The following is a 27,762-nucleotide window of genomic DNA, read 5'->3' as shown; positions in this document are numbered from 1 at the left end:
CAGAGACGATGGTTATAACTAATCTCGGATTACGATTTTGAGATCAGCTACATCAAGGGTAAAGAAAATCGAGTGGCAAACGCATTGAGTCGTAGACGCCATATTAGTGCCATCATTGCAGTGCATACAGATTTCAGGAACTGTGTCCTACAGTTGTTAGGAGAGGATAGATTTTACCAGTAGGTAAAAGAAGCTCTACGAATAGATTCTCAGGATCCAAGGTATGAAGGAATCTGATTTGAAACAGATGGACTATTAAGATACCAAGGTAGGATGTATATACCTGAGTCCTCCGAGTTGAGAAAATTGGTGTTGAAATAAGTGCACTCTGAACCTTACTCTGGACACCTAGGAGTAACTAAACCACTTGCTGACATCAAACCTTTATATTTCTGGAAAGGAATGAAAAAGGATGCGGCAAGGTTTGTGGCCAGTTGTTTTGAATGTCAACGAGTTAAGACTAAACATCAACACACAGCACGATTGTTACAACCCAAAGCAGTACCTAACTGGAAATGGCAGATAATCAGCATGGACTTTGTCCAAGGATCGCCTATGTCCAGGAATAAACATAATGTCATTCTAGTAGTGGTGGATAGATTAACCAAAGTGGCTCACTTTATACCGAGCAACTTATCAAATGGAGCACCTACCATAGCTAAAAAATTTGTGCAAGATATTTCGGTCACATGGAGTACCAGAGAAAATAATCTCAGATAGGAATGCCAGAATGACATCCAGCTTTTGGCAAACTCTTTTTGCAGCTTTAGGAACTCAGTTGAACATTAGCTGGGCTTATCACCCTAAAACAGATGGTCAAACAGAAAGAGTCAACCAGGTTTTAGAGGATCTCTTAAGAATGTATTGCATGGATCAACAGTACAAATGGGAAGATTATCTTCCCTTGGTCGAATTTGCCTATAACAATTCTTACCAGTCATCCATTGAGATGGCGCCCTTCGAAGCACTATATGGAAGGAGGTGTAGAACTCTTATCAGCTGGGATAAGCTGGAAGATAAGATAAGCCTCGATCCAAAAATGCTCTCAAAATGGAGGACCAAGTTAAGTTGATCAGAAAAAGGTTAGCAGAAGCTAACAATCGACAGAAAAGCTATGCAGATGCAAAGCGTACTCCCAGACAGTTTGTAAGGGAGAGAAAGCGCTTCTACGAGTGAAACCAAACAAAAGTAGCATAAAATTTGGAGAATCCTCCAAACTAGCTCCACGATATGTGGGAGATTTTGAAGTGTTGGAAGTCATTAACCCAGTTGCCTACAGAATTGCTCTACCACCAGCTCTTGCTCGGTTGCATGATGTATTTCATGTTTCCTATTTGAAAAAGTATGTTTCAGATTTTGCACATATGATTGACTGGAACTCCTTGTAGGTACAGGACCCAAGGGTTGTCATGATCGAGCCAATCAAGGTACTCAAGGTACGTAAGGAGCACTTATGTAACAGAGAAGTTACTCAGTGCAAGGTCCAGTGGGACAAGTACACTGAGGACAATGCCACCTGGGAGGATTATAATGAAATCCATCAATGTTTCCCTCATTTGTTCAATGTTTTTAATAGTTAAACTTATTTTGTTTTTTAATGCTGGATAAACAATGCTATGTTCATAGTTGTTTTAAATGATACTTAAAATCATCGAGGACAATGATTCACAAGGGGAAGAATATGTTACATCCCACTTATGCCCTAGTTGTTAATATGCAATGTTTACGACATGATATATGTTCGCCCTAGTGTATTTATGCTAAACTTGCAAGATTTTTAACGCGCCCTAGTTTTCATATTTAATTTGAATGAATGTGCCCTAGTTTTCATGATTAAATGGAATGAATATGCCCTAGTTTTTCATGCTTTACTTGAAGGAATATGCTCAAAAGTTCATGCTTATTTTAATGATGTCAAGTTGTCAACTATGCTTATAATGATGATTTGATGAATCTTAATTGGTAAATTGATGACTGCATGTTGGTGTTTGAAATAAGCCACACCCAAACCAACGATGGACTGGTCCAAGAGGGGCCAGTAGCTCAGTGGTAGAGCACTCCAGTAGCGTATGGAAGGTCCTAGGTTCGAGTCCTAGCTGGTCCATGTCTCAACATGGTATCAAAGCCAGGTTCCTTCTATAGAGCCTAATCACTTGAAGGTAGATCTTGTGTTTTTGAGGGAGTTCATTACACCTCTCAAAGGAGAGGCAAAAGGAAAACCAAAACTAGAGTAGAAAGAAGAATTTTTGGTCAAGCGAGGAATCATGACAGAAACTCTAGTATTGCGCGGCACAATGGAGGGGCACTCAAACTAGGTGACGGCCATTGCGACGCCCATTGACAACTCGGACATGATTGTGTCCGCCTCGCATGACCGCACAATCAACTGTGAAACACTCTGGGCGAGTGCAAGTACACGATCCAGGCCAATGTTGATGTTGCAGGTTGCTCACTTGTGGTTCTGTCGATGTGCTTTTGCATTTGGCAGCCCTACTTTGTGTGGCCCGTATTTTGGTTAACCCAGCTATTTCGCAAGCTCATTTTGAGCTATTCAGAGTCTTATTTGATCATTGACATCTCAGTCGAAGCACTTGCTTGGTTCCTTCATTGGCATTTTGATTGGCCCGATCAAAGTTTGGACTTGTGTTAATCACTTGTGGAGTACTTTCCTTTGGCCAGGTGATCGTGGTTGGCAAGATCACGATTTGCAGATCTCTATGGATCCAACGAGATATATTTTGTAGAGATGTGTTGGCGCATATCCCGTGTGACTCATCATCCTTGTGGCGGCTGATCCGATCGAGAGGGGGGGACTTTTTCCTTCTTGGCAATGATTCTTGGAGTTTCCATTAGACCTGCATTTTATAGAGATGTTTCTTGGCGATTAGCAACGCCATTTCATTGGTGTCATTTTGCATCAAATCGGGTTTCGTTGCTATTGTGACAGATCAAGTGTTTTTCCAGTTTGGTCAATCTGTATTACTGGCCTGCATTCTCCTCAGTCAAGTCAAGTCGATTCATATTGGCTTATTGTTGAGAGTTTGCAGTGACAAATGTATGTATTGTTGCGGACAACATCATCATTGCTTGTGTCGATTACCTCTTGTTCTACAGTTTAGAACTTGCTTAGTCGGCATTTGTCATTGTGTGGTTTGCTCTCCATTTGCCTTGGTTTGTAGGTGCTCACAATATTTTGGCTTGATCGATTTGTTCTTGATGGTGGTTTCGTTCATCTGATCTACCCAAGGAATTTTCCTTACATCGACATTCTGCCCAATACTCATTATAATTTGCGGCTTGCATTTTTGGGTGATCGATTTCTTTCATCATCACCTATGGTGGTGTTTCTCATTCGGCTGTTTTGAATCGATTGGTTTTGGCTTTGGGCGAAAGTTTGGTTAGAAGTCATGTTCGTCTTCTTTTCAGGCATTGTTGAATGGGTGGAATTATATCACATTTATGTGGTTAATCCATCACTTTGTTGTGGATGGTATTAAAGGCAGTTCTTCAAATGATGCTTAAGCTATGCACGGAGCAAATATTGTGGACAGATGATGAGTGATGGTGAGGGCCAAAGGCCACCTAGCCATTAGATCATCACTAGGTGCTTCGGTGTGATCAATCCCAGTGAATGGAAATTCCATTGCTAAGCAAAATTAAAAAGATAAGTACTCTTTATGTTTGAATAATGTTCATGAATTTTCACTAAGTCGTGCTACTTCATTGAATAGTGAATCATGTATTGACATTTCCCCTGACTATCATTATCTCTCTCTGAAATGCTTCCAGGACAAATCAGAGATTGCATTCAACGAAGAAAGATTGTTTGCATTTCTTCGCAGAGGGAGTCTGACATATCGTCAGAAGTAACCTTGGACGAAGAGGTTAGAAGGTTGAGAGGGAATTTGACATTTCAGCTTCAGAGGGAGCTTAACATTTCAACTTCAGAGGGAGCCACACCATCATGAAGATTTGTTAATGAGTTCTTCTCTATGAGGGAGAAGTTCGAGGTTCAATCCCTTGTTTAATGCATTCTTCTCTGTGAGGGAAGTTTGAGGTGCAAGCCCTTGTTATGCATTCTTCTCTGTGAGTGAAGTTTGAGGTATCAACCCTTGTTATGCATTCTTCTCTGTGAGAGAAGTTTGAGGTATCAACCCTTGTTGTGCATTCTTCTCTGTGAGAGAAGTTTGAGGTTTCAGCCCTTGTTGTGCATTCTTCTCTGTGAGAGAAGTTTGAGGTATCAGCTCTTGTTGTGCATTCTTCTCTATGAGAGAAGTTTGAGGTTCTCGCCCTTGTTCCACCCTCTGCGAGTAGGTATGGTGGATGTCATGTGAGAGACTCCATGACTTGGCATTTGTGCTTATTCACCCTCTGGGAGTAGCCATGGTGAACATCATATTGAGGTGACAACATCACGTTGAGTGACTCCGTGATGAAGCACTTGTATTTACTTACCTTTCCATACATGGGACTAGCCATGGTGGATGTCAATATGTGACTCAGATATCGAGAAGGATTCCTCCCTAGCTAAGAGGGAGTGTTGATGTTTGTAGCTATGGTCGGATTCCTTCTATGGCTGACATAGCTAATATAATTGTCTAATTGGCCTATTGGCCTTAGACAAGTATAGGTCCAATTTATATTCATTTGTGTTAAGCATAATTCAAGTCTTAATGCATGTCGATTAGCATCTTGCTTTAATAGTAATAGATTGAGGCCGACTTGGATGTCCGCCACCTCTTTGTATTGAGACGTGTTGCTTAGGAGAGGGTCGACTCTTGGAGAAAAGGCATAAGCGGTACATTTAAAGGAGATCAAATCTCCGTTCATATATATATACACTCAATCATATAGCAGATATACATATTGAGAAGAGATGTGCCTAGGGGTGACGATAGAGTTTATCGTCTATGGTTGGGAGGGCAACGCTGTGTGATTGCCCATGGTTGATCAAGCATACCAAAAATCAACATGGTATCAGAGCCAGGTCCAAGCTAGGAGCCCCAAGCACACGAGAGGTGTGGCTTAAGGGGGGCTGTTGGTATTCGAAATAAGCCACACCCGAACCGACGATGGACTGGTCCAAGAGGAGCCAGTAGCTCAGCGGTAGAGCACTCCAGCAGCGTATGGAAGGTCCTAGGTTTGAGTCCTAGCTGGTCCATGTCTCAACATGTTAACGTTATGACATGATGTTTTACCTTTGTCAATGAATTATGAAATGTCAGGATAAGACAAAGATTTTGATCTAACTGATTTAATTGGCCAAGTCTGTGCAGGGGATCGTCGTCCTCCACGAAAGGAGGGAAAGTATCATCAGGTCGAGAGATAAAGGGAAGAAAGAACTCATGCCTTCTGAAACTCTAACCTTGAGCCAAGAAGACTTATGATTGACCTTGTCAAACCTTGATTGTCGTCGCGTCAGGTAACCCTAGATGGTCTATGCAAAGATTTTAGGGTTCACAACCCTAGGTTTTTCTTTGCGTATCAAGGTAACTCGTTATTATTATTTTAAGGAATTTTTAATTAATTATTATTTTAAATGTCTCAAGAGGCTCATGTTTTATCATGTAAATATATTTATATATGTAAATATATCAATGTATACGTCTTATGCATAGCATGAATATGAAAGTACGTATACCAACAGTATATGTGCCCCCATAGGCATGCATACCTAAGGCGTATATATGAATATATTATACAATATTCTTGGAAAGGTTAAGTAACCTTAAAAAAAAAGGGTAAAATAAAAACCTTGTTATTTATTTAATCAAAAAAAAAACCCCATCCTCTAGTTGCTAGAGGTGTAAGTGGTGTGAGGGAATAAGTTTTAAACTAAACATTCCCCCCCCCCCTTATTCATAGCGCTATGCTCATTTGCACTAATACTATTTGTTGAGCAAGTTATAATTTTTATCGGGCAATTGAATAAAGAGACTTAACATATATTATCAACACTTCTTAATTTTATCAATATGAAATAAGGATATTTTAACCGGACATTTTAGCGTGAATCGGGAGGCTTCACCAGGAAGCTTGAAGAGGTCAAAAATGCGTGAAGAGGAGGCATGATCTTGGCATGACTCCTAGTGGATTTGCGATTCAGCCTGGTTAGGACGTTTTGGCAAAAAGAAAACGTGTTGGTTAATACATAAGCTAATTTTGGAAAAGAACGATTCATTCTTGACCATTGGTAGCCACAGAAAACAGGGTTTCTGCTCTGCGAATTGTTTTTACTACTTGCGTTTTCTGAGAATAAGGGTTTTGGGGTAAGAAACGACTTTGGGAAAGCATTCTTCAAAGAGTGTCTTCTTCTAAAAAAATTTATCAGATCATGTATTCATTCCAAACCCTACGATTTTGGTTTATATTCCATTCTTTGCTTCTTAAGTTTCTAAGTATAGTTATATGGAAAAGGAAATATATGGGAAATACCGAGATATATTTGTTATGTGTTCATTCTTTTGTTTTGGCAAAGAAGATTAAGTAATGTGTAGTTATATCTTGCTGTTTGTCGTTCTCCATTTGTAATGTGCAAACTTAAATTGGAAGATACATTTTATTGTCCAAACTGCTCCTAGATGAACAAGGAATTTATATAAATTTTGATTATGCAGTCTTTACATCTGCTATAGGTATAAATGGAATCTATGTGTGTGTGTGTGTGTGTGTGTGTAAAAATACGTATGGGAATTTGAGAGTATTTGTATGTTCTTTCAAAAAGAATGGTTTAAAAATACTTGGGTTTATGATTGACCCAGCTGAAACAAAAATATCCAGCAGTACCTCTCAGCAGAAGCCTGTATCATTCCATAATAAATCTGAAAACCATTTTGAATCTGATAAAATATTAACCAGTTTCAGAATTACTGAATGTTTGGAAGAAGGGTTATAGCAGGGTAAGATGCTGTTAGGAATTTCAAGGAATACTCCTCATAAACATCTAACAATTTGCTGGTAGAAAGAAAAATAAAATAAAAGGTAAGAACAGTCTCAGTCTTTAGTACTGAATAGTACAACCTCGTATTTTGCAAAACCATTTTGGTCAGTGGTGGGTTTTTAGCCTACTTATTTTTCCATAACTGGTAAAATCTGAGATATGTAACAGCAGGGTAGACCTTCATGTATCTCTCATATATACCATCCCATATATCTACATATACATATATATAATTATATATATGTATGTATGTACATACAGGTGTGATATAAGGTTGGGAGAAGTGCGTGCAATTGTTAATGATGCATTAAGACAAACCTCAGTTTAGAAAGGGTGCTTGGGATATAGATTTGTAATACAGGAAATTACCTCTTAAATGAGCATTCTCAGATTTGTCTAAGTCTGAAACACATCAAGACAGCAGCATCAGACAACCTATGTAATTGAGATTATCATCTCGGGACTATGAATTAAACTAATACCCTAGCCTAGGAAGGTAGTGGGTAGAAGGGCACCGTTGTACTTCGATGCAGATAGCATCACCATTGAGAGATTACTCTCAAGATGCCTGGACAGCAGAGACATGTCAGGCATGGTTTATATTCCATAATTATGAGTTGGATGTACAACTGGCGGCTCTTATACCCCCTACTTTCCCATTCCAGGGATTAGTGGTATCATTACCAATCTTTGCAAATGAATGAGATGAATTAAACAGTAACTCTTAAGAGTACTAGAGCTGTTAACCAATAGAAGTTAAGCATGCCTATGGTCATAGTTCCTATATGAGTTCAATCGAACCCATTTGACCTTAGATTCATGCCGAGAAGGGTGGTGATCATTGATAGCACGTTTATTTGTGTTTGCAATGTTAAACTTTGGCCAAGGTGGTGTTGTGTAATGCATGCAACCGTCTAATCATTAGTACCAGATACACCTCTAGTTAGGAGTGTCGTACTAGTAGGGAGTTACCCTTAGTGTATGACCGCCTAGTGCGTGTAGGTCCTAAACACCAAGTCTCAGATGGCATTGAGTTCCACTTACCATTACCTCCCTGCGAAGGGTCAGGCCAATCCAATCGGATATGGCACGGGGGACAAGTAAGTTCGTGGATGGGCAGAAAAGCGCCCTGATGATACTTTCCCTCCTCACTGGTATCTTGATAAAGTTATGAAGTTCAAAATGTTAGCATCAGATGAAATGTACTCTCTAAACCCTCTCTCTTTCATTTAATGCAATGCTAGTTATTTTCATATCTTACATGTATGTTAGTTAAGAGCAATGTAATGACTTTCAGATATTGTTTATCTCAAAAAAAAAACTCTTCCTTTATATGTTATGTTGCAATGTTCATGTTAACGGTTATATTCATTTCAGCATGTTACTTTATGTTTAAATGCCTTATATCGTTTAGCATGTTATTCCGTTTCAGCTTGTTACATAGTCCCTGAAGATTTCAAAATGGAAGAAGCATCCCTGAAACAGCTAGAAATAATTAGAAACATCCCAGAAATGTCTGAGACATCGTTCACCCATCACAGGGACGAACAGATCTACCAACAACCATTACTAGAAAAACACTTTTTATTGAAAATAACTAATGAAAACAAAAGAAAAAGAAAAGGGGGCATGGAGAACCCACAACAGCCCCCTTGCCCCTTATCGAACCCCAGACCTTCAAAAAAATATCACTGCAACTTGCAACCCACACTTATTTGCTAACTGTTTAAAGGCAGACTGCAGCAGTTATGAAGAGAGAAAAGAAGAGGAAGGAATCAGTTTGAGTCCTATTTGATGAGTTGCTATTTGATATAGTAGTGACTCAAAGTCACAGGTTGATTTGGATATTGAAATTCCTAGATAAGGCACAGCCGGAGGAGGTCCAATTGCTGTATATTTTTTTATGTTTACTATGCCTATTATTGAATGTTTGTAGATTCTGAGCTTTTCACCATCATATAGGTTAATGAAAACAATAAAATTAATTGCTACCACTGAATCTCAAAATTGATGCATTAATTGAATATCTAAACTTGAATCTTGGGTCATGTACAGCTATCCCCTACCGTCCCCAAAAATTAAAAAAGGCTTCCAGCACTCCTATCCTTGAAACTTGTAATGTCATTTTCTGCCATCCAAAAATATGTCCGCCCTGTTTCCTGCTGTTCCAATCCCAGAAATGTCATGGAACATGGTGTAGGTGAAACCACTACTGGTTCACAACAGTCCGCAGACAATAAGCTTTAAATAAAGATGAAAATAAACAAATAAAACCAAACATAAATCAATCTCAAAATATTCAAGTATATAAATGACAAGAATGCAGAATTTTTTCTTACCAAATTGAGCCTGTTTAGAGGGTGGTTATGGCAGATAAAATGGCTGAATTGTGTAGTGGACAATGGCTGAATTGTGTTGTGGGCAACAATGAAATGGAGGATTAATTTAATACGAAAGTATTTGGTAAATTATAATGTTATTTACTACTGATCAAACCGATCATTAAATAGAATTACAAGAAACGATGTTTCTAATAAGAAACGATCGTCGGAATTAGAAAGAATCTAATTATTCAAGATTTACAATATATTGACCATTAAACATAATAGAAACAAATGTAACGAAGATATTATTCTAATACCCTCCCTTAATGGTCAATCTGTCTACGACACCAAGCAGCCCCCTGAACTTAGCAAACTTATCCGGAAGTAGGGACTTGGTGAGAATATCTGCAGTCTGGTCCTTTGTAGGAACATACTGCAAATCCACGGATCGATCTTCAACCAGCTTGCAGATGAAGTGACAATGAAGCTCAACATGCTTGGTCCACTCATGGAAGACTAGATTCTTAGTGAGTTTCAACACCCCTTGATTGTCACAGAAGAGGGGTGTAGGACCGGCTTGAGATAGTTGGATGTCTGAAAGCATCCGTCGAAGCCAAACTGCCTCACAAGCTGCTTTGACTGTTCCTCGATATACAGCTTCAGTCGAGGAAAGAGCTATGGCCTGCTGCTTCTTACTAGTCCAAGTGATAGCACCTATGCCCAAACTGAAGACATAGCCGGATGTAGACTTTTTGTCATCAATAGAGCCCGCCCAATCCAAATCTGTGAAACCGATGAGTCTGAGATCTTTGGTCCGTCCATAGAGGATACCAAAGTCTGAAGTGCCCTTGACATAGCGCAGGATTTGCCTCGCTGCAGCCAATGTTCTAATGTAGGGGTTTGTCATGAAGCAGGATATGTAGCTCACTGCATATCTCAGATCAGGTCTAGTGGAGGTGAGATAGATTAAACTGCCCACTAGTTGCTTGAAATCATATTCATTCTCAATTGGAGAACCGGATTTGGCTGACAACTTCAGGCCTCTCTCCATAGGTGTAGATACAGGTTTGCAATCCTGCATTCGGAACTTGTCTAGCAAAGCCCTGGCATACTTGGACTGAGAAATGAAGATGCCATGAGACTACTGCCAAACCTCAACACCTAGGCAATAGTGCAGAAGGCCAAGGTCAGTCATGTCAAAAGACTGGCATAAATTCTGCTTGATTCCCTGAACCAAACATTCCGAGCTGCCAGTGATGATCAGATCATCAACATAAATAACCAAAATGATGATATCACTGCCAGTAGTCGTGACATACAAATTTGAGTCAAAAGGACTCCTCTGGAAACCCTGATCTGTGAGGTACTTATCAATCTTCATGTACCATGCCCGAGGAGCCTGTTTTAGGCCATAGAGTGCTTTCACCAATTTGAGCACCTGGTGTTCTTTTCCGGCAACCTTGAATCCAGGAGGTTGCATGATGTAGACCTCTTCCTGTAACTCACCATTCAGGAAGGCACTCTTGACGTCCATTTGATGGACCTTCCAGCCACACTAAGCTACAATGGCTAGGACTAATCTGATGGTCCTCATCTTTGCAGTCGGAGCAAAGGTTTCCTCGTAATCAATGCCTTCACGCTGAGAGAAACCTTTGGCAACAAGATGAGCCTTGTACTTATCTAAAGTACCATCAGCCTTGTATTTTAACTTATAGACCCATTTGCACCCAATGGATTTTTTGCCTGGAGGAAGATCTGACATAACCCAATTGTTATTTTTCAGCAAGCTCTAGTGCTCAGTTGCCATAACTTGTTCCCACTCAGGTATCCCTTTCGCCTCTGTGTATGTTTGAGGTTCATACACAGTGTGAATGTTGGCCATGAGAGCAAAATTGACATAATCAAGTTGCTTGCTCTTTTTTCGAGCAATTCAACCCTCGATGAGCTCATCATCATGAAGATCAGCAAGTGTCTTAGCCCACAATTTAGGCCGAAGAGTAGAAGTGCCAACATCAGATACAGGAGGTGCAACAGGATCAGGTTCATCTAATAGAAGATCGGATGAATCTTCTGGAAAATCAGGTGGTGCAGCTGCATGTCTAGATGATCCTGCAGGAGAAGGAACTGGTGAAGGTGCAGGAGTTGGAACAGCTAGAGCCCTCCCATCAGGTGGACCTAATGGAAGACGAACACCCAAGTCTGAAGCCTTCAAAGGTTGATCCTTTGAATCCACAATTGGAGGAGAGAGCTGAAATGGTCCTCGACCCTCATCAAAAACCACGTCTCGACTGAAGATGACACGATCTATCTCAATATCAACCAGTCGATAGGCTTTGTGATTATCACTATAGCCGGTGTGCATGAGTTTCTGACTCTTGGCATCTAACTTGGTGCGTTTTGCATCAGGGATCCAAACAAAGGCAGTGGAGCCCAAAACCTTCAGGTGACTGATTTTGGGCTTGCGGCTTGACCAGGCCTCTTCCGGAGTCTTCTTCTTCACAACCATAGTAGGAGACCGATTCTAAAGACAGACTACAGTATTAACTGCTTCAGCCCAAAATTTCTTCAAAATACTCTTGTGTTCAAGCATAGACCGAGCCATTTCGGTAATCGTGCGGTTTCTTCGCTCAACAACACCGTTTTGCTGAGGGGTATAAGGTGTAGTGAGTTGGCGCTTGATGCCACGTTGTTCACAGAAATGGGAGAAAGCAGAACAGAATTCTCCCCCATTATCAAACCGAAGAGTTACAATATGATTACCAGACTCTTTTTCTACTAATGATTTAAATTTTTTAAACACAGCAAAAACCTCTGATTTTTTATGAAGAAAATACACCCAAATTTTTCTACTAAAATCATCAACAAAAAGTAGAAAATACCTGGACCCAGTGACAGAAGGAGTAGCCATAGGTCCACAAATATCAGCATGGACCAGTTGGAGTACCTTAAAGGCTCTCCAAGAGTCGCCATCCGAAAAGGAAGTCTGATGCTATTTGCCAGCCTGACATGCTCCGCAAACTTCGAGGTTCTGGGTCTGGATCTCTGGCAATCCAATCACAAGATCTTCCCAAACAAGTTGAGAAAGATAGTGCACATTTAAGTGCCCATACCGCTGATGCCAGAGTGTACTAACAAAGGAGCGTTGGGCTGCCATGGCAAGCTCCTGAGAATCACTAGAATCAACTAGTCTGAAAAGACCATGATCCTCAAGACCCACAGCAACAGTTGTCTGAGTCTCCCAATCAATGATGCTACACTGATTTGAACTGAAGGTCACATCGAGCCGAGGAGAATGTCTAAGAATTTGACTGACTGAGAGAAGGTTGAGTTCCATTCCTGGAACATAGTACACATCAAGGAAAATTAATTTCCTTCCTCCAGACTGAATCTACACATTGCCATTTCCGACAACGGTATACTCTTCCCCTCCAAAAATAACTGAATCCGAGTAAGGCTGAAAATCAGTGAACCAATCTCGGCGATGAGTGAAGTGGCGAGAGGCACCTGAATCAATATACCAGGCAGAGGATTTGAAATGGTCTGTAGGTCTTTTCGCCATGAAGGCGTAAAAGGCAATCTCACTCTACTCAATGTGCTCTGCTACATTTGCTTTCGGCTGCGAACTACTTTGCTTAGCATGTGCAGCCAAGTGTTTACGACACTCAAGCTTCATGTGACCCAATTTATGGCAGTAATTGCACTGAAAAATTTTCTTCTTCGAGCCTTCTAATGACGGAGCAGAGGGTTTTTGCTAAGAAGACTAAGAAGATTGTGATTTGCCTTTATCCTTCTGGAAGGATTTAGCTGCGAATGCTTGTTCTGAAGCAAATGAGCTATTACCGTTGCCGAATTGCTGCTTCCACTGATCCTGCTACAGAAGTTTAGTGTAGAGATCATCGAGCTTGAGATCAACACCAGTTGAGGTGATGTTGAGTGTTTCGACAAAATGCTCATAGGACTTTGGTAAGCTCTTCAGAGTTATAACAACCATGTCCTCCATTTTCTAGCCAATGGCTTCCAACTGGGTCACAGATTTCCTTGATCCAATTGAGATGATCCTGAAGGGATTTGAGCTCATCCATGACAATAGAGAAGAGCATATTTTTCAGAAAGAAGGCTCTTCTCTTATCAGACGTCTCATGCAGCGTCTTGAGATGCTCCCATATCTTGACAGCTGTTTTGCCAAAAGGTATCTAAGCAAGCTGATCGTCGGTCACTAAGAGCTTGATGAGCATGACTCATTCACGATTTTGTTCATCAAACTTTCCCTGTTCAGGACTAGCTCTAGTGGGACGGGTGGCCTTTCCAAGAACCAATTGATCAATAACGCAATACTCAAAAATGGTGAGCATCCGCTGATTCCAGGTGTTATAATTTCTACCATTGAATTTATGACTTCCCTCGATCAGAATATTTGTCAAAGATGCCATTGCTGAAAACTGAGGTCAAAGCTGGTTGACTGAATGATGGCACGAATATCGAGGTAGAAGACACATGAAATCGCGTAAATGTGACACGTGCAAGAAAACGGAGGAAAAAGACTAGCACTGATTTCAAGGCAGATTGCAAGAAATTTTCTGACACGGATCCCAATGTACGGATTTCTGGAGGACCAAAAAAAATTTGACAGGTACCTAGAAAAGCTGATGAAAAACCCAGGTCTCTTATTTTTGAGAATTATTTTCTAAAATTTTTTGGCCGCAGAAACAGAACGGAGGGTTCGAAATAAACCCTAGACGCAGAAGCACCAAAAAACGCATGAAGAACGTATGTCTTGCTATGGAAAATCTGCAGAAACTAGAAGTCGTGAAATTCTTCAGAGCCGCTTAAAAATATAGAGGGCAAAAACCCTAGCTACTGTCGAAGAAAAATAAGAGAAATGGGCGCCAAAAATCAATGTCGCGCCAGCAAGAACACGGAACACGAAATATGAATTCATGTTGAGGGCAACACAGAACGCGAAATCAAAAATCGCGAGTTTTAGGTTGTGAAGAAAGGCCACAACCACGAACAGAAGGCGCCACAAGGAAAGATCATGCGGCACAAAATCTCGTGCAAGGAAATTGTAAGTTGCAGAAACCAGGATGCGAAATATGAAACCCTACAGATCCAACACACAAACGAAGAATAGAGGTCGCGGACAGAGATTAGAGGTCGCGAGCAAGGAAAAAGAAAACGTGACGCAAGCCACCAACACAGATGAACCAGAAAAACCCTTGACCAATCCTCCAGACATGAACCAGGAGCAATTTCGAAAAAGAAAAGAAATTTTTCAAAGAAACTGTGAAAAAATTCGTCACGAATTTTTTAATTGAAAAATTATTTCGAAAATAACCAGCGCTCTAATACCATAATACGAAAGTATTTGGTAAATTATAATGTTATTTACTAATGATCAAACCGATCATTAAATAGAATTACAAGAAACGATGTTTGTAATAAGAAACGATCGTCGGAATTAGAAAGAATCTAATTATACAAGATTTACAATATATTGACCATTAAACATAATAGAAACAAATATAACGAAGATAATATTCTAATATAATTTTACAACTACTTTTGGGTATGTTGTAACAAGGAACTCATTATAAGATGAATCAATCTCAACCAAAAAGATTTATATTACAGACTTCCATATGTAGAAACCAGTTGGTTACAGCCTCAGTATCATTATAGCAGTTTTCCCTATGGCTTCTGCTAATGTTTGTGTCACAAGCAGCTTCATATTCTTGTATGTCATGTCCTATAGGAGATCTATCAGGCATTCTTATAATGCATTGGACCCTCTTGTTTTGGTTTCTTACACAAGTCATTCCCTTTCCAAAAAAAATAATAAGTATCTTTGACCAATTACCTCCTCCAAGACAGTTCTCTTCAATTTTGACTTGGTAAGCCCTACCATTTTCATCTTTAATTGAACTTCAATCACTTGATATGTTTGCATCATTTTTCATCCTTATTTGGGCCACTTCCAATCATCAACCTTAATGTTATTTGATCCCTCTCTTTCTACATTGAAACTTTGATTTATGATTCCAAAGGCATGAAATACTGAACAAGGGACTACTTGTGCCACCACGAACTCGATATGCTAAAAACTGCAACAATGATTAGCACGGTTTTCATGTATCTTCTCAACACTTGGGTTTTAGAATACTTTAGACATAGACCTAGTGCCAACTGCCTTCGTTATATTCTGCTCATAAGGTGAGCAAATCACCTTAATATATGCACCTAGCCACTCTACTATCCACTTCTGTCCAACATTGATGATATATTCCAAAGCACTGGTCATTTTTATTTTCATGCCTTGTCCATTTTGCAAAGAACACCGTTTCTAGTCGGTTATGTTGGAGGAGCATGCACCCATGGCTCTTTCCTTGCCTCGTATATTTTTCCCTTTCAACAACTAGTTTCATTTAACATAGGCCACCATGGGGACCGCCCAGGGTCCCACACTTCGCCTACAAGTCTATCCAGGATGAACCCAAGTGTACCCGCAGCAAATTTAGCAGGGAATGATGCCAAAGTGATGTATTTTTTAATGCTTTTTTTACTTCTATGTTTGACCAAAAAGCATAATCCCCCCCCCCCCAACCCTAAAACTTGGATTCGAATGCATTTTAAAGACAAAACAAATTCATTTCTATGAATGCAAAACAAAAATATTTCTCTTATTGTGAATGCAAAATGATGTGTGCCATGAAGGTTTGTGTGGTTTTAAAGGTCTTAATTTGCTGCCCCCAAACCCTTGCAAGGGGCACTACCCGTTGACCCTTTGGGAGGCGTTGCCCCAAAACCCCAATTAAACTCATTTGATTTTTCAAGTACACTCCAAGTCTGAGTTTGTGAACTATGGTTCCAAATTTCACTATAGGTCTTTGTCTACAATATTGTGATCAGATTGGATAATCATCCCTAATGTTACTTGACGCTAACTTATTTTCCTTGTCATCTGAAAGATGACTTTTTCTTTTGGGGGGAGTTATTGCACAATGCCTTCTATTATTTTTCAATAATATGGATGTTGATGACAGTTTTGAAGACCCACATGATGATGCTTGATAAATAATGGCTGATAGTTGATGCTTGATATTATCATTTTTTTTTATTTTAATATATAGTATATATCATGACATTCAAGTTTGACTAATTGGCATTGTAATATTTTTTATTTTTATGGCAATTTTGTTTATTATACAATATATAATGCTATGTGTGATATTTTGAACTTCTGCTGCAAATATGTATTATTAAACAAGACATGGTGAAGGCTTATGATAGACTAAACTAATAATTACTTTTCAAAGTATTAAATAAACTGGGGTTTGCTCACAAATAGTGTCGATGGGTTAAATCTTTTGTCTCCAAGGCTAAATTTTCAGTGTTAGTTAATGGTAGCCCAGCAGATTATTTCAGCACTTCTCAAGGTGTAAGGCAAAGGAGGTCCCCTATCTCCTATCTCCTTCCCTCTTCATATTAATGGCGGAATCCCTGAGTAGAGCAATTGCAGGATCTCACTCTCAAAAATATTCCCAGAACAAACATATCCACTAGCCACTCTTTCTTTGCAGATGATACTCTTCTCTTTGGAAAATCAACAGTGCAGGAAGCAAAAGTGATCAAAAGCATTTTATCTGACTATTGTATGGTTTCAGGTCAAAATATAAATGCAGGTAAGTCAAAATAATTTTTCTTAATACCTCTCCAATGCTTGATTTCAAGTATGACTATCTTCCATGTCCATATTTGGGCATTCTTTTTTATGTGCATCCAAATAAACCTGATTTTTGGAATAAAATTCTGTTGCAAATTGAAAATCAGGTATCTTCATGGAAAGGCTGGTGGTTATCAATGGCAGGAAAGATAACTATGACAAAAGCATTCCTCTCAGCTATACCAAATTTTATTATATCTATACCCGAGCTCGCAAAAGCAGTACAAATTAATATAGAGAAGGGGATTAGGAATTTTCTTTGGCAAGGGAACCTAGATTCTAAGAAAAAGTGTAAAATTCCTCGTGTCTTGGGACAAACTATGTGAAGATAAAGAACTTGGTGGTGCTGGCATACATAACCTTGAAGCTAGAAATCTGGCCTTAGGTGCCAAATTAGCCTGGAATGTATTTGCAAAACCTTCATCTAAGTGAGCTAAAATCATTCAAGGCAAATACATAGATTCACATGACCTTGAACGAATTTTCACAACATCAAATCCTCCAAAGGGTTCAAAAATGTGAAATTTTATTATAAAATGTTGGGATGTCATTACCCCACATTTATCTTGAACAGTTAACAATGGGGCAAAAGCATTGTTTTGGGAGGAGTCATAGAATGGCTACCCCCTCCATTGGCCAAAATTGCAGGTTTAGAAGAAGCAAAGCTCTTCTTGAAACAAAATTGGGGCTCTACATTGAAGGATTACTTTATACTAGATGATAATATCCTCTCAAATACCAGATGGATAAGTTTCAGTGAATGTAGATTTCCAGAAATTCAAAAAGTCCAGCTGTCCACTCTTCTCCAACACAGGAAATTTTATTACTCCAATACAGAAAATATCTCATATGGGCCCCATCCAAGTCAAGGAGTTATAATCTCAATCTAGAATACAAATCAATCATTCACAAAGGCATTACTGATATAATAGATTGGCCATATAAATTAAGTTGGAATCTTGCAATGCTTCCAAAAGCAAGGACTTTTGCATGGCTGACTTTAAACAGGCCAACTCACACCTATGAAAGATTGGTGAAACTTGGTATGTCTGCACATTGTAATTGTGTTTTATGCAGTCAAGAAGAAGAAACTCAGGATCATTTGTTATTTTCTTGTACTTTCTTGTAAGTTTTTTTTAAGAAGTTTTGAATATTTTTTTACACTTTGTATGTATAATAGGGGGTTATAATGCCAAATGTTTTCCAATTTTTTTCAATAATGTTTTGAGTTTTCTATTTTAGGTTCATTATTCATACATCATGGCTGCAAATGGAAACTCTACCTCTAGTTTAGTTGCCCAGGCCTGAACTGAAGCGAGCCTTTTTAAAATTGATGACAATCCGTCACTTTGGCATTATACAACGATCAAGAAAATGTCTGGTGAAAAGAGTTTTCTTTGGCGGTGTAACCACTGTGGCATAGAGTATAGTAGCTCATACAATTGAGAGAAAGGTCACTTTGCACCATCCCTGGATGCGGAATAAAAGCTTGTAAGTAGCCAGATAGCAAAGGGCTGCCAAAAGCTCTAATCTTGCAATATATTAGAGAACAAGAGGAAGCTGACAAGAGAAGCAACAAACCAAAGATTGATCAATTTCTTGCCAAAGCAAGCTCAAAGAGGCCTCCTAATGGCTCCACAAGACCGACTGCCCCACATTCTTTCATGGCAATGCCACCACCTTCTGAACTAGAGGATGTTGTGGTTACACAAAAAAGAGGCCCATTGGATAGGGACTTCAAAAAAAAAATCAAAGAGGTTGCAGATCAGAGCATTGCTCGTTGCATTTATGGCAATGGGCTTCCTTTCAACATTGTTAGATCACCTTATTGGTGGGAGATGGTGCATACCTTTTGCAATACACCTAATTATGTTTCTCCCTACCATGAAAAGGTGCAAACCACCTTATTAGCGAAGGAGAAAGCTTCCGCAGAGACACAATTGAGAGTGATCAAAGATACATGACCAGAAATATGTGCGTCCATCATTTCTGATGGATGGAAAGATTGCAAAACTAGACCATTAATCAATATTATAGAAGTGTCCCCTAAAGGGGTGATGTTTCTGAAAGCAATGGATTGTGAAGGGCAAGTGAAAGATGCAAGTTTCATTGCCCATATCCTCATAGAATCCATTGACATGGTGGGGCCTCAAAATGTTGTCCAAGTTATAATGGACAATGCTTAAAATTGTAGGGCAGTTGGGTATACAGTGGAGGCTACATATAGTCATATTTTTAGGACAACATGTGCAATCCACTCACTCAATTTAATCAAGCAAAAGATTAGCACACAAATTGATTAGGCCAAACAAGTTTCCACAGAGGGTGAGGAGGTTCAAATGTTTGTGACTAATCATCACATGTCACAAACCATATTCATGACCTTCTCCAAGTTGGAATTGTTGAAGATAACTTAAATTTTTTGTTTTAAATTTTTTAATTTTTTAATATTTATTTTATATAGTTAATATATGAAGTGTATTTTTTTATGCAATGTTAGTTTGTGGAAACACAATTTGCATCTCACACACTCATCTTAAGACGACTTGTGAAGATGCGAGAGGCCTTGAGTGCTATGATCAACAACACCTTATGGAGTGTATGGAAATAGTCAAGCATAGAAGGAGCCCAAAAAGTAAGAGCATTGATGCTTGATGATGATTAGTGGGATCATGTGGAATATGTTTTGAGTTTCACCGAGCCCATCATGAGCATGATTAGGTATGCTAATACTAATCACCCATGTTGGGGTGAAATTTATGATGGCATGGACTCCATGGTGGAGAAAATAAGATCAATAATAGAGGCCAAGGAACATGACCCAACGGAAACATTTTTCCAAATTGTGCAACAAATTGTTGTTGACCGTTGGAACAAGATGACCACCCCCTTACATCTCTTAGCATTTTCTTTGTCACCAAAGTTTTATAGCTCAGAGATACTTGCATTGCCAAGGAGGGTGCCACCATATAGAGATGCAGAGGTTGCTACTGGCTATAGGGCTGCATTTAAAAAGATATATTCAGATGATGAAACTAGAAATATTGCCTTGAGGGAGTTTGGCCAATTCATATCTTTTGAATGTCATGATACTATAGCTCTTCATGCCAAATATGGGATAGATGTTGATGAGTGGTGGTATGTACATGGTCAAGACTCCATTTTCTCATAGCCTCTTGCAGTTAAAATTCTCTCCCAGGTATGTATATTTTTATTTTTATCGTTTTCCATTCAATGCTATTATATTAAAATATTTATTTTATAATTTATGTTTAAAGTTTTTAACTAAATGTTGTATGCAAACCCGAGTACACTCCTTCATCCAAATTTAGCGCAAACGTTTGGGTGCAAAAAAAGAAGAGGATTTGGTCTACATTCACATAACAAACCTGAATATAATGCGGGTATGACAAGGAATTGGGATCTAGCCCCTGAGTTTGCTGATTTAGATGCTATAGTTGCACAGGTTGCCCAAGTCTCTATAGATGAGGCAGCTTTGGAACTTGACACAAACGTAGCTAGTGGGAGTGGCAATCCAATGGATTATGGTTCAAATGATATTGAACCAAATGATGACCTTGAAGTTGATGCTTCTGATGAGGATGCTTCTGATGAGGATGAGTATGGGTTGTGGCTTGTAATTTCAATTTTCATTGTGTCATGACACTTCGAGACTTGAAAGGTGAATATTATCAGTTTTGCAAATTATGAATATGATATTACGATATTATATATATTTATTGGCAATTATGGATTTATGTATGGGAAAGTTACATTGTATGGATTGTAATAAAAATAATTTTGGTGTTTGAAAATATATATATATATATATATACACGGACGTACCCATACCCAAGGAAAGAAAAATTGCCATACTCGCAAATCCGTACCGGTACTCATATCTATACCCGTGCCCGAATCGGTAATGTAGTGGATCGAGGGTGACTCAATGGTTATTATTAATGCCTATAAGAAAACATCTTTTGTCAACTGGAGCATCAATTATATCATTAAACAGACTTGCAACATTTTAGAAACTTTTGATTTCCACCAAATTAAACATTGCTACAAAGAGGGCAACAAAGTGGCAGATGCACTTGCAAATTTGGCATGTAATAGCAATGACATGTCAATCCATATAAAGGAAATAAAACTCTTGAATTTCCCTCATGTGGCACTTTTAATAAACTTGGAACGTTGGCCCCAGCAAAGGGGTTCAAACTAATGATTTTGTGTTAATATGCAGCTGACCTTAAGGTGTGAATGACTCGGTCATAGTGATCTGATTGGAATTCCAATCACTATTATTATCGCAAACTGTTGCACTCATTCTGCAATAACTCTCAAGAGTTTCATTAAGGTGACATCATTTTTGTGCATGCTTCAACCAAGTTCAAAGGCTTGTTTTGAAGGCTCCTGTGTGCAAAATAGATTTGTTGGCGATTTGCAATATCATGTTCCAACGTGCCTTGCTCTATTAATTTGCCACATTCATTGTTGGGTGAAACATTGTATTTTCTAATGCTGTAGCTTCTTCTCTCACTTAGTTACTTCTTCTGTCAATCATCAATGGAGTCACTAGCTCTTAACAGCAGAATTTCCATCCCTTTCCCAAAGTCAAAATACTCAAAATCGAATGTTTTCACATCAGATATGCTCAAGATGGTGTTTGTTTTGGATTGTAGTGGAATGGAGCATGCGGTTTATGTGGTCATCGATGAACTGCTTCAAACAACTTCAACAAGAATATTGTTCACGTCCCAGATTGTTTCTTGCTTTTTATCAAATTCCTTGAACCTCCTTCAGTCATATGCTCAAGTAGCACAATTGGAAGTAGATTATGTCAAAGACTTTTTACTTCCCGGTAAGACATTATATAATGCAATTCAAGGTTATGATTTGCATAGTGGAAATGCTCTAATTGGCAACATAAAGACCCAACGAAGAACTCAAGATTCTTCAATGTTTATATCGCCCTCAAAAGAGCACTCTATGAGCAGGATGAATCAATTGTTGCAGCTGCAATATGTATACCCACACACACACACACACACACACACACACATACATATATGTGTGTGTGTGTGTAGATAGATAGATAGATAGATAGATGGATGGATGGATGTCTATGTAGCAGAGTGTGCTTACCAATGAAGCACACTCTGCTACAAAAGCATACATCTATCTAATATATATAGATGGTAGATGTTCATGTAGAAGAGTGTGCTTCACTGGTTCCTAATGAAGCTCACCGCTTGCATGGAGGATGTGCCACATGATTTTGCAGACAACTCTCTCTCTCTCTCTCTCTCTCTCTCTCTCTCTCTCTCTCTCTCTCTCTCTCTCTCTCACACACACACACACACACATATGATATATATATGTATATCTATATATAGATATAGATAGATATAAATATGTGTGTGTATATATAAACATGTGTGTGTGTAGATAGATAGATATTTATGTAGCAAAGTGTGCTTCATTGGTTCCTAATAGAGCTCACCGCTCTATTAGGAACCAATGAAGCACAATGAAGCACACTCTGCTACATAAATATCTATCTATATATCTATCTATCTCTCTCTATATATATAGATAAGAATATTCTTCATTGGTAAGCACACTGCTACATAAACATCCATCCATCCATCTATCTATCTATCCAGATTCTACACACACACACACACACACACATATATGTGTGTGTGTGTGTGTATACATACATACATACATATGTACATATATATACATACATATATATATATATGTGTGTGTGTGTGTGTGTGTGTGTGTACATATATATATATATATATATATATATATATAGAGAGAGAGAGAGAGAGATGCACATACATATACATATAAAGAAATGATCTGACTGCAATATGCATAAGAGATGGAACCATTGCTATGTTTCCTCCATTCATTGTGACTGATATATCATATATATGTTCTCTAAGCAAATACTATAAAGAACAAATTCATTAACCATTTATTGCTATGTAAAGAAGATGCCTCCTTAAAATAGCATTCTAGTAAATGCTCAATAGTTATTTTATTATTCCACCGAACAACTATGTAGATATCAGCATGTGGGAGTCCAGGCATGATTACCTAAAGTTAGAATTGTTATAATGCCATAAAACTCACCTGAATGTAACAGCCCTCGGAAGTGGCTCTCATGCAAACCATTATACTAGAAAGAAAATCAAATATTAATATGATAAAAATACCTTCATACTGCACCACGCGAGCAGGGAAACCAGGAGCAACTTCATCTGAACCCTCCCATCTCATGCTGACTTTTAATTGATACCATCTGCAAATATCCAAAAGGACAGTAAGCAAATAATCCTCTTTGTACAAACCCTCGCCAATTATATCTCATATAGAATAATCGCTTCTTTAATCAGATGCAACAAATTGCTATTTTTAAATTATCAAAGATAACTAGAAAACAAACTTCTCTAGGAAAAATAAAATAGATTAATTGAAAAGAAAAGTCTCAGTTTTATGACAAAATTGAGATGCAGAAGGAGCAGATGGAGTGAAGAATTGTTGGGACTTTGAAGCAGCATTTGGCATCAAACTACCATTCAACGCTATCAATTGTCTCTAATGTTAATGGAGATCAGAATAAGAATTTTTTTACTATGTGTTGGGATAAGAAAAAACCAAGTTAATCGTTCTTCTTTTCCAACCCAAGGAAAATTGCAAAAGAGGATTCAGAATACCTCAAATCTTAGAATCATGGAACTAAATTAGCAGCCCTAGAATTTTCCTGCACCGAAGATAATGAGAAAAAAGAATGATTTAAGATTTCAATCAGCATTATGCCATTAAACAAAGATGAATATTCTGGCCGAGCTGAGTTGGATAATACAGGAGGAAAGCAAGTGGTGAAAAAGAATCTCTGTGCCAAACAAATGCCACCTAATCAGGCAGTCGATAAAGGAACAATACCTATATAAAGTTCTGCTCCAAGAATCTAAGATCGATGAAGAGCATTGCCTAACTTGTGCAAAAGAAATCTGATGTCGGCCAGTAGTAGCTTCATTGAGCTCTGCTGGATGAACAGCTATGCTTTGGAACCCCAAGATTATATCATGAATGCTTACTTCTAAGTCCAGTTGCATTATCAATATGTGCATGTAAGATCTGAAAGAAAATTTTGTTTTTACCATTTCCCTGTGGTATGGTAATAGGGACCCACCCAAAGAGAGCATGTGTGAAGAATCTAGAAACCTTGAGAGCTGCTCACGAGGACACCAATTGGATTTTACCGAAGGATTTCAATGCAATACTAAAAGCCTCTAGAAAAAGGTCAACTCTGTACAAATATGATATATCGCTATCCATGTCAGAATTTGAAAAGATTTATCAAAAAACAGTTTTTATTTAATAAATTTATCAAAGTACTGTTCCAAATGAACTGTAGTCTTATTTTGGAAATGCTGGACTTGATCTTTTCTTTACTCTGAGTAGCTTTTTAGAGGCATGAAGTATCCCTTTGAAGTCCTTCCTTTTCCTGAATTCAATCAGAAGCTTATAAATCTATTAATTGATGATGATCCCAAACATCAAGGTATTCAATTTAAGTTTGAAGTTATGAGGATCCAAGATCCAAGGTTTGAAGAAAAACACAAAAGATTGTTGAATATTAATGTAGGAGGCTCAAAATGCTCTATCCTTTCCAGAAGTTTGAAGGCCGTAAAAGAAGCAGCAAGGAAACAGAAGAACTGAAGTTTGGCAACATCTCCCAAAGGAAAAAGAATAGTGGCTAATGAACCACAGAATATAAATGAGAATATTTCTTAGGGAGAGTGGCATCAAGTTAATGGAGATATAGGAAAGAGCCTTTAGACAAAATTTCAGCACATTCTAAGAATTCAGGAGACTCACTGGGAAAAAGAATTCAAGAGTTAATTGGTTTCAAGAAGGGAGAAGAAATACAAAATTCTTCCACATGTCCATTGTAATCAGAAGAAATAGGAACTATTGATATCTATGTTTATACCTTCACAGTTTCACTGTAAACATGCGCTCATATGGATATCAAGCATGAAAAGTCTATGAAAGGGCGTGGCTCACAAAACAATCTCCAGGATTAAAAGGCCAGCTCCTTTTCTGATATTCAATTAGTTCTTAAATCCACTTACAGGAAAAGGAAGGAAAAAGAACCAAATGAAAACACAAATAGAATTAATCTAAGTGAACAATCTGAGATCATTCACTAGATGAGATAACTACTTTGTAACTTAAAATTTGCACAGCAATAATCAAACAAGATTGTGACTTAAACCTCCATAAAGTAAATTATGACTAAACAGAAGAGGGACACAAAACATCACAACTTCTTAGTATTAATCAGAGATCGGAAAATCGCGCGAGCCCGAGTACGATTTATGCCACCTGAATCTGGCGAGCTCGGACTCGAACTCCGAGTCCAAGTCCAAGGGGCGAACTCGCCAAACTTGCCGAGTTGGCGAGTTTGGCCTAAATCACCAAACTCAAAGAGTCCAGTGCCTGAAACTCAGCCGTCAGCTGGGTTAAATAAAATGACAAAAAAAAACATTTTAAAAAGTTTTTTTAAAATGAATGATCTTGTCTTTGTTCACTACAACCTCCACCTGAGAATGAGAAAAATTAGGGTTACAACATGTCAACCAATAGAAAAATAACACCGCAAGGGGCGATGCCCCTTGACCCCACCTTGGGAGTGCTGCCCCCAAACCCCCGTTGAAAAATATGGGGGGAAACTGCGTCGATAGAAGTAGGGAAAATTTAACCTCCGAGTCTGACACTAATTGGATCGACCAGGTAGATATAGAGGCTGAGACTGTAGCCATGGCAAAGGAGGAGCGGAGAGCACGAGCAGAGGCAGATAGTGACACAGATGATCCTAATGTTGGTGAGCATGGCATGGTGTCATGGGGAGCGGCTATGGTTGTCGAATCATCCAAGACCTACCTTAGACGCCTTCACAGGGGGTCGGGGCCAGAGGGTGCAGGCTCCTCTAAGCCATAGGCTTGTAGTTGTATGTATTTGTATGGAACATTTGATGATGATCATATGATGACATGGATTTTTTATTCCATGAGTTTTGTAATATTGTATACATTTGACAATATTTATATATCTATGTTTGTTATTTCCTTCAGCTACAATTTGTGTTTATGCTTATGTGATTGATGTATACTTGTGTATGTAATCAAATGAGCCGAGTTTGATGATGTTATTGTGTCTTTATGGTGTATTCAATAAAGGGTGCATGAAACAAATTTTAAATCTTTAAAAATCTCTAAATTTCTTGAGTTTTTCACTTTCCCAAGTCCAGCTGAGTCTGACTCCGAATCCCGAGTCCAAGTCCGGGTCGGTCTTGCCGAGTCAGAAGCCAGTTTCTATGGTATTAATCGTATGATATTGCACAACTACAAACTCAAAGATCACTAGAGCAGACTGGAAACCCGAAGACTACTGAAATTAAAAAATAAAAATACATGAGAATAAATTACCCTGCAAAGCTCTTTGACATTAGCACAACTAGTACAGTGAACAGTATCCCCTACAAATGAGCACATTACTCTTATTTATATAAAATAGAGAAGCAAGGCTAAAAATCAGAATATTGAGTGGGCAATAAATGCCTTGATCATGCCTTTGCACCTGCATGTAACTGTTTGCATAAATTAGCTACTTCACTCAACACATGAATGGCAGCCATTTTAATTCGAAGTGGAGTAAAAGCATGCCTTGAAAGTTGAATGCATCTTGAATGTTGTAGCATGATTGTTGAGGAACTTCTTGAATTTCAAAAAATGGCTGCCAATATCTGTAAATCTAATCATTGATTTCCATTAAACGCAGCCCACTATGAAGAATGGCACAGAAAATAAACTATTCGAAAGTTTTGAACCCCACCATTTGAGGATGTAGATGCACTAGCCAATGGCACAACAGCAAAACTGACAATATGGAACAACCTTGAGAAGTAGTGTGATTCATTGGATGAGCCAAGAAAATGATCAATCAAACAAAGTTCACATGTCCAAACATCAATGCATGACAATAATAGGGCCAACCCAAGTACAAGGGAGCCCTTGATCAATGATGCAAGAGAATTCTATTTTCAGATTGACCATCTTTTAGGGATGCAAGGATGCACCATGTGGATATCATGATGTCATCACTACTTTATTTTGTCTCCTTACGGCCACGCAGGCAGAAGGAAATAGTCCCACCACATACCGATAGCCTGCATAGACTGCCAACCAATGGCACAATGGGAACCACTAACAACCTCTACAACCTTCTGGAGATGCACTGGCCAGTGGATGTGAACATGATCTAACAATTGGCACATTGCAGAAAAATTTTAACTCTAATAGCCTTTTAGAGCTACAAAAGTTTGCGCAGAGTCCCTGTCAGCATCATTTCTGTAAACAAAATACTCAAACAATTGTGAAGAAAAGAAAGACCCACCACATATATCTTGGAACTGTTCTGACCAATGGTGCAACAAATATGAAGTTTTAGATTGAGAATATTTTGGAATTGCATGGTCCATAGGATCAAAACTAATCAGCAATTGTCATTCCCTCATTCTAACAATATTATTTTGACATGTCCCAATGATGCTCAAAATATCGAATTTGAAAGATATAACTGTGCAGAACTCCTTGACACAGAGAATACCCACAAGTAAAAAATAAAGAACTAAATAACAATGCAACAAATAGAACAATTTGGAAACAAAACATCTGCAACTCCACAAA

General features: G+C 38.6%; 1 protein-coding gene across 4 annotated transcripts in view; it reads right to left on the bottom strand.

Annotated features, from left to right (window-relative positions):
• Positions 1-27,762, bottom strand: part of LOC131060560 (uncharacterized) — a 190,436-nt gene that overhangs the window by 103,968 nt on the left and 58,706 nt on the right. For all 4 annotated transcript variants that reach the window (XM_057993828.2, XM_057993826.2, XM_057993827.2 and 1 more), the window contains exon 2: positions 23,221-23,306. In XM_057993828.2, coding sequence (XP_057849811.1) covers positions 23,221-23,306 — 86 coding nt within the window. The remainder of the gene's footprint in view (positions 1-23,220; positions 23,307-27,762) is intronic.

Source organism: Cryptomeria japonica, chromosome 8 (genome assembly GCF_030272615.1).
Source record: "Cryptomeria japonica chromosome 8, Sugi_1.0, whole genome shotgun sequence".
In the NCBI taxonomy this organism is placed as follows: domain Eukaryota; kingdom Viridiplantae; phylum Streptophyta; class Pinopsida; order Cupressales; family Cupressaceae; genus Cryptomeria; species Cryptomeria japonica.
This window is presented reverse-complemented; position numbering and strand designations above follow the sequence as displayed.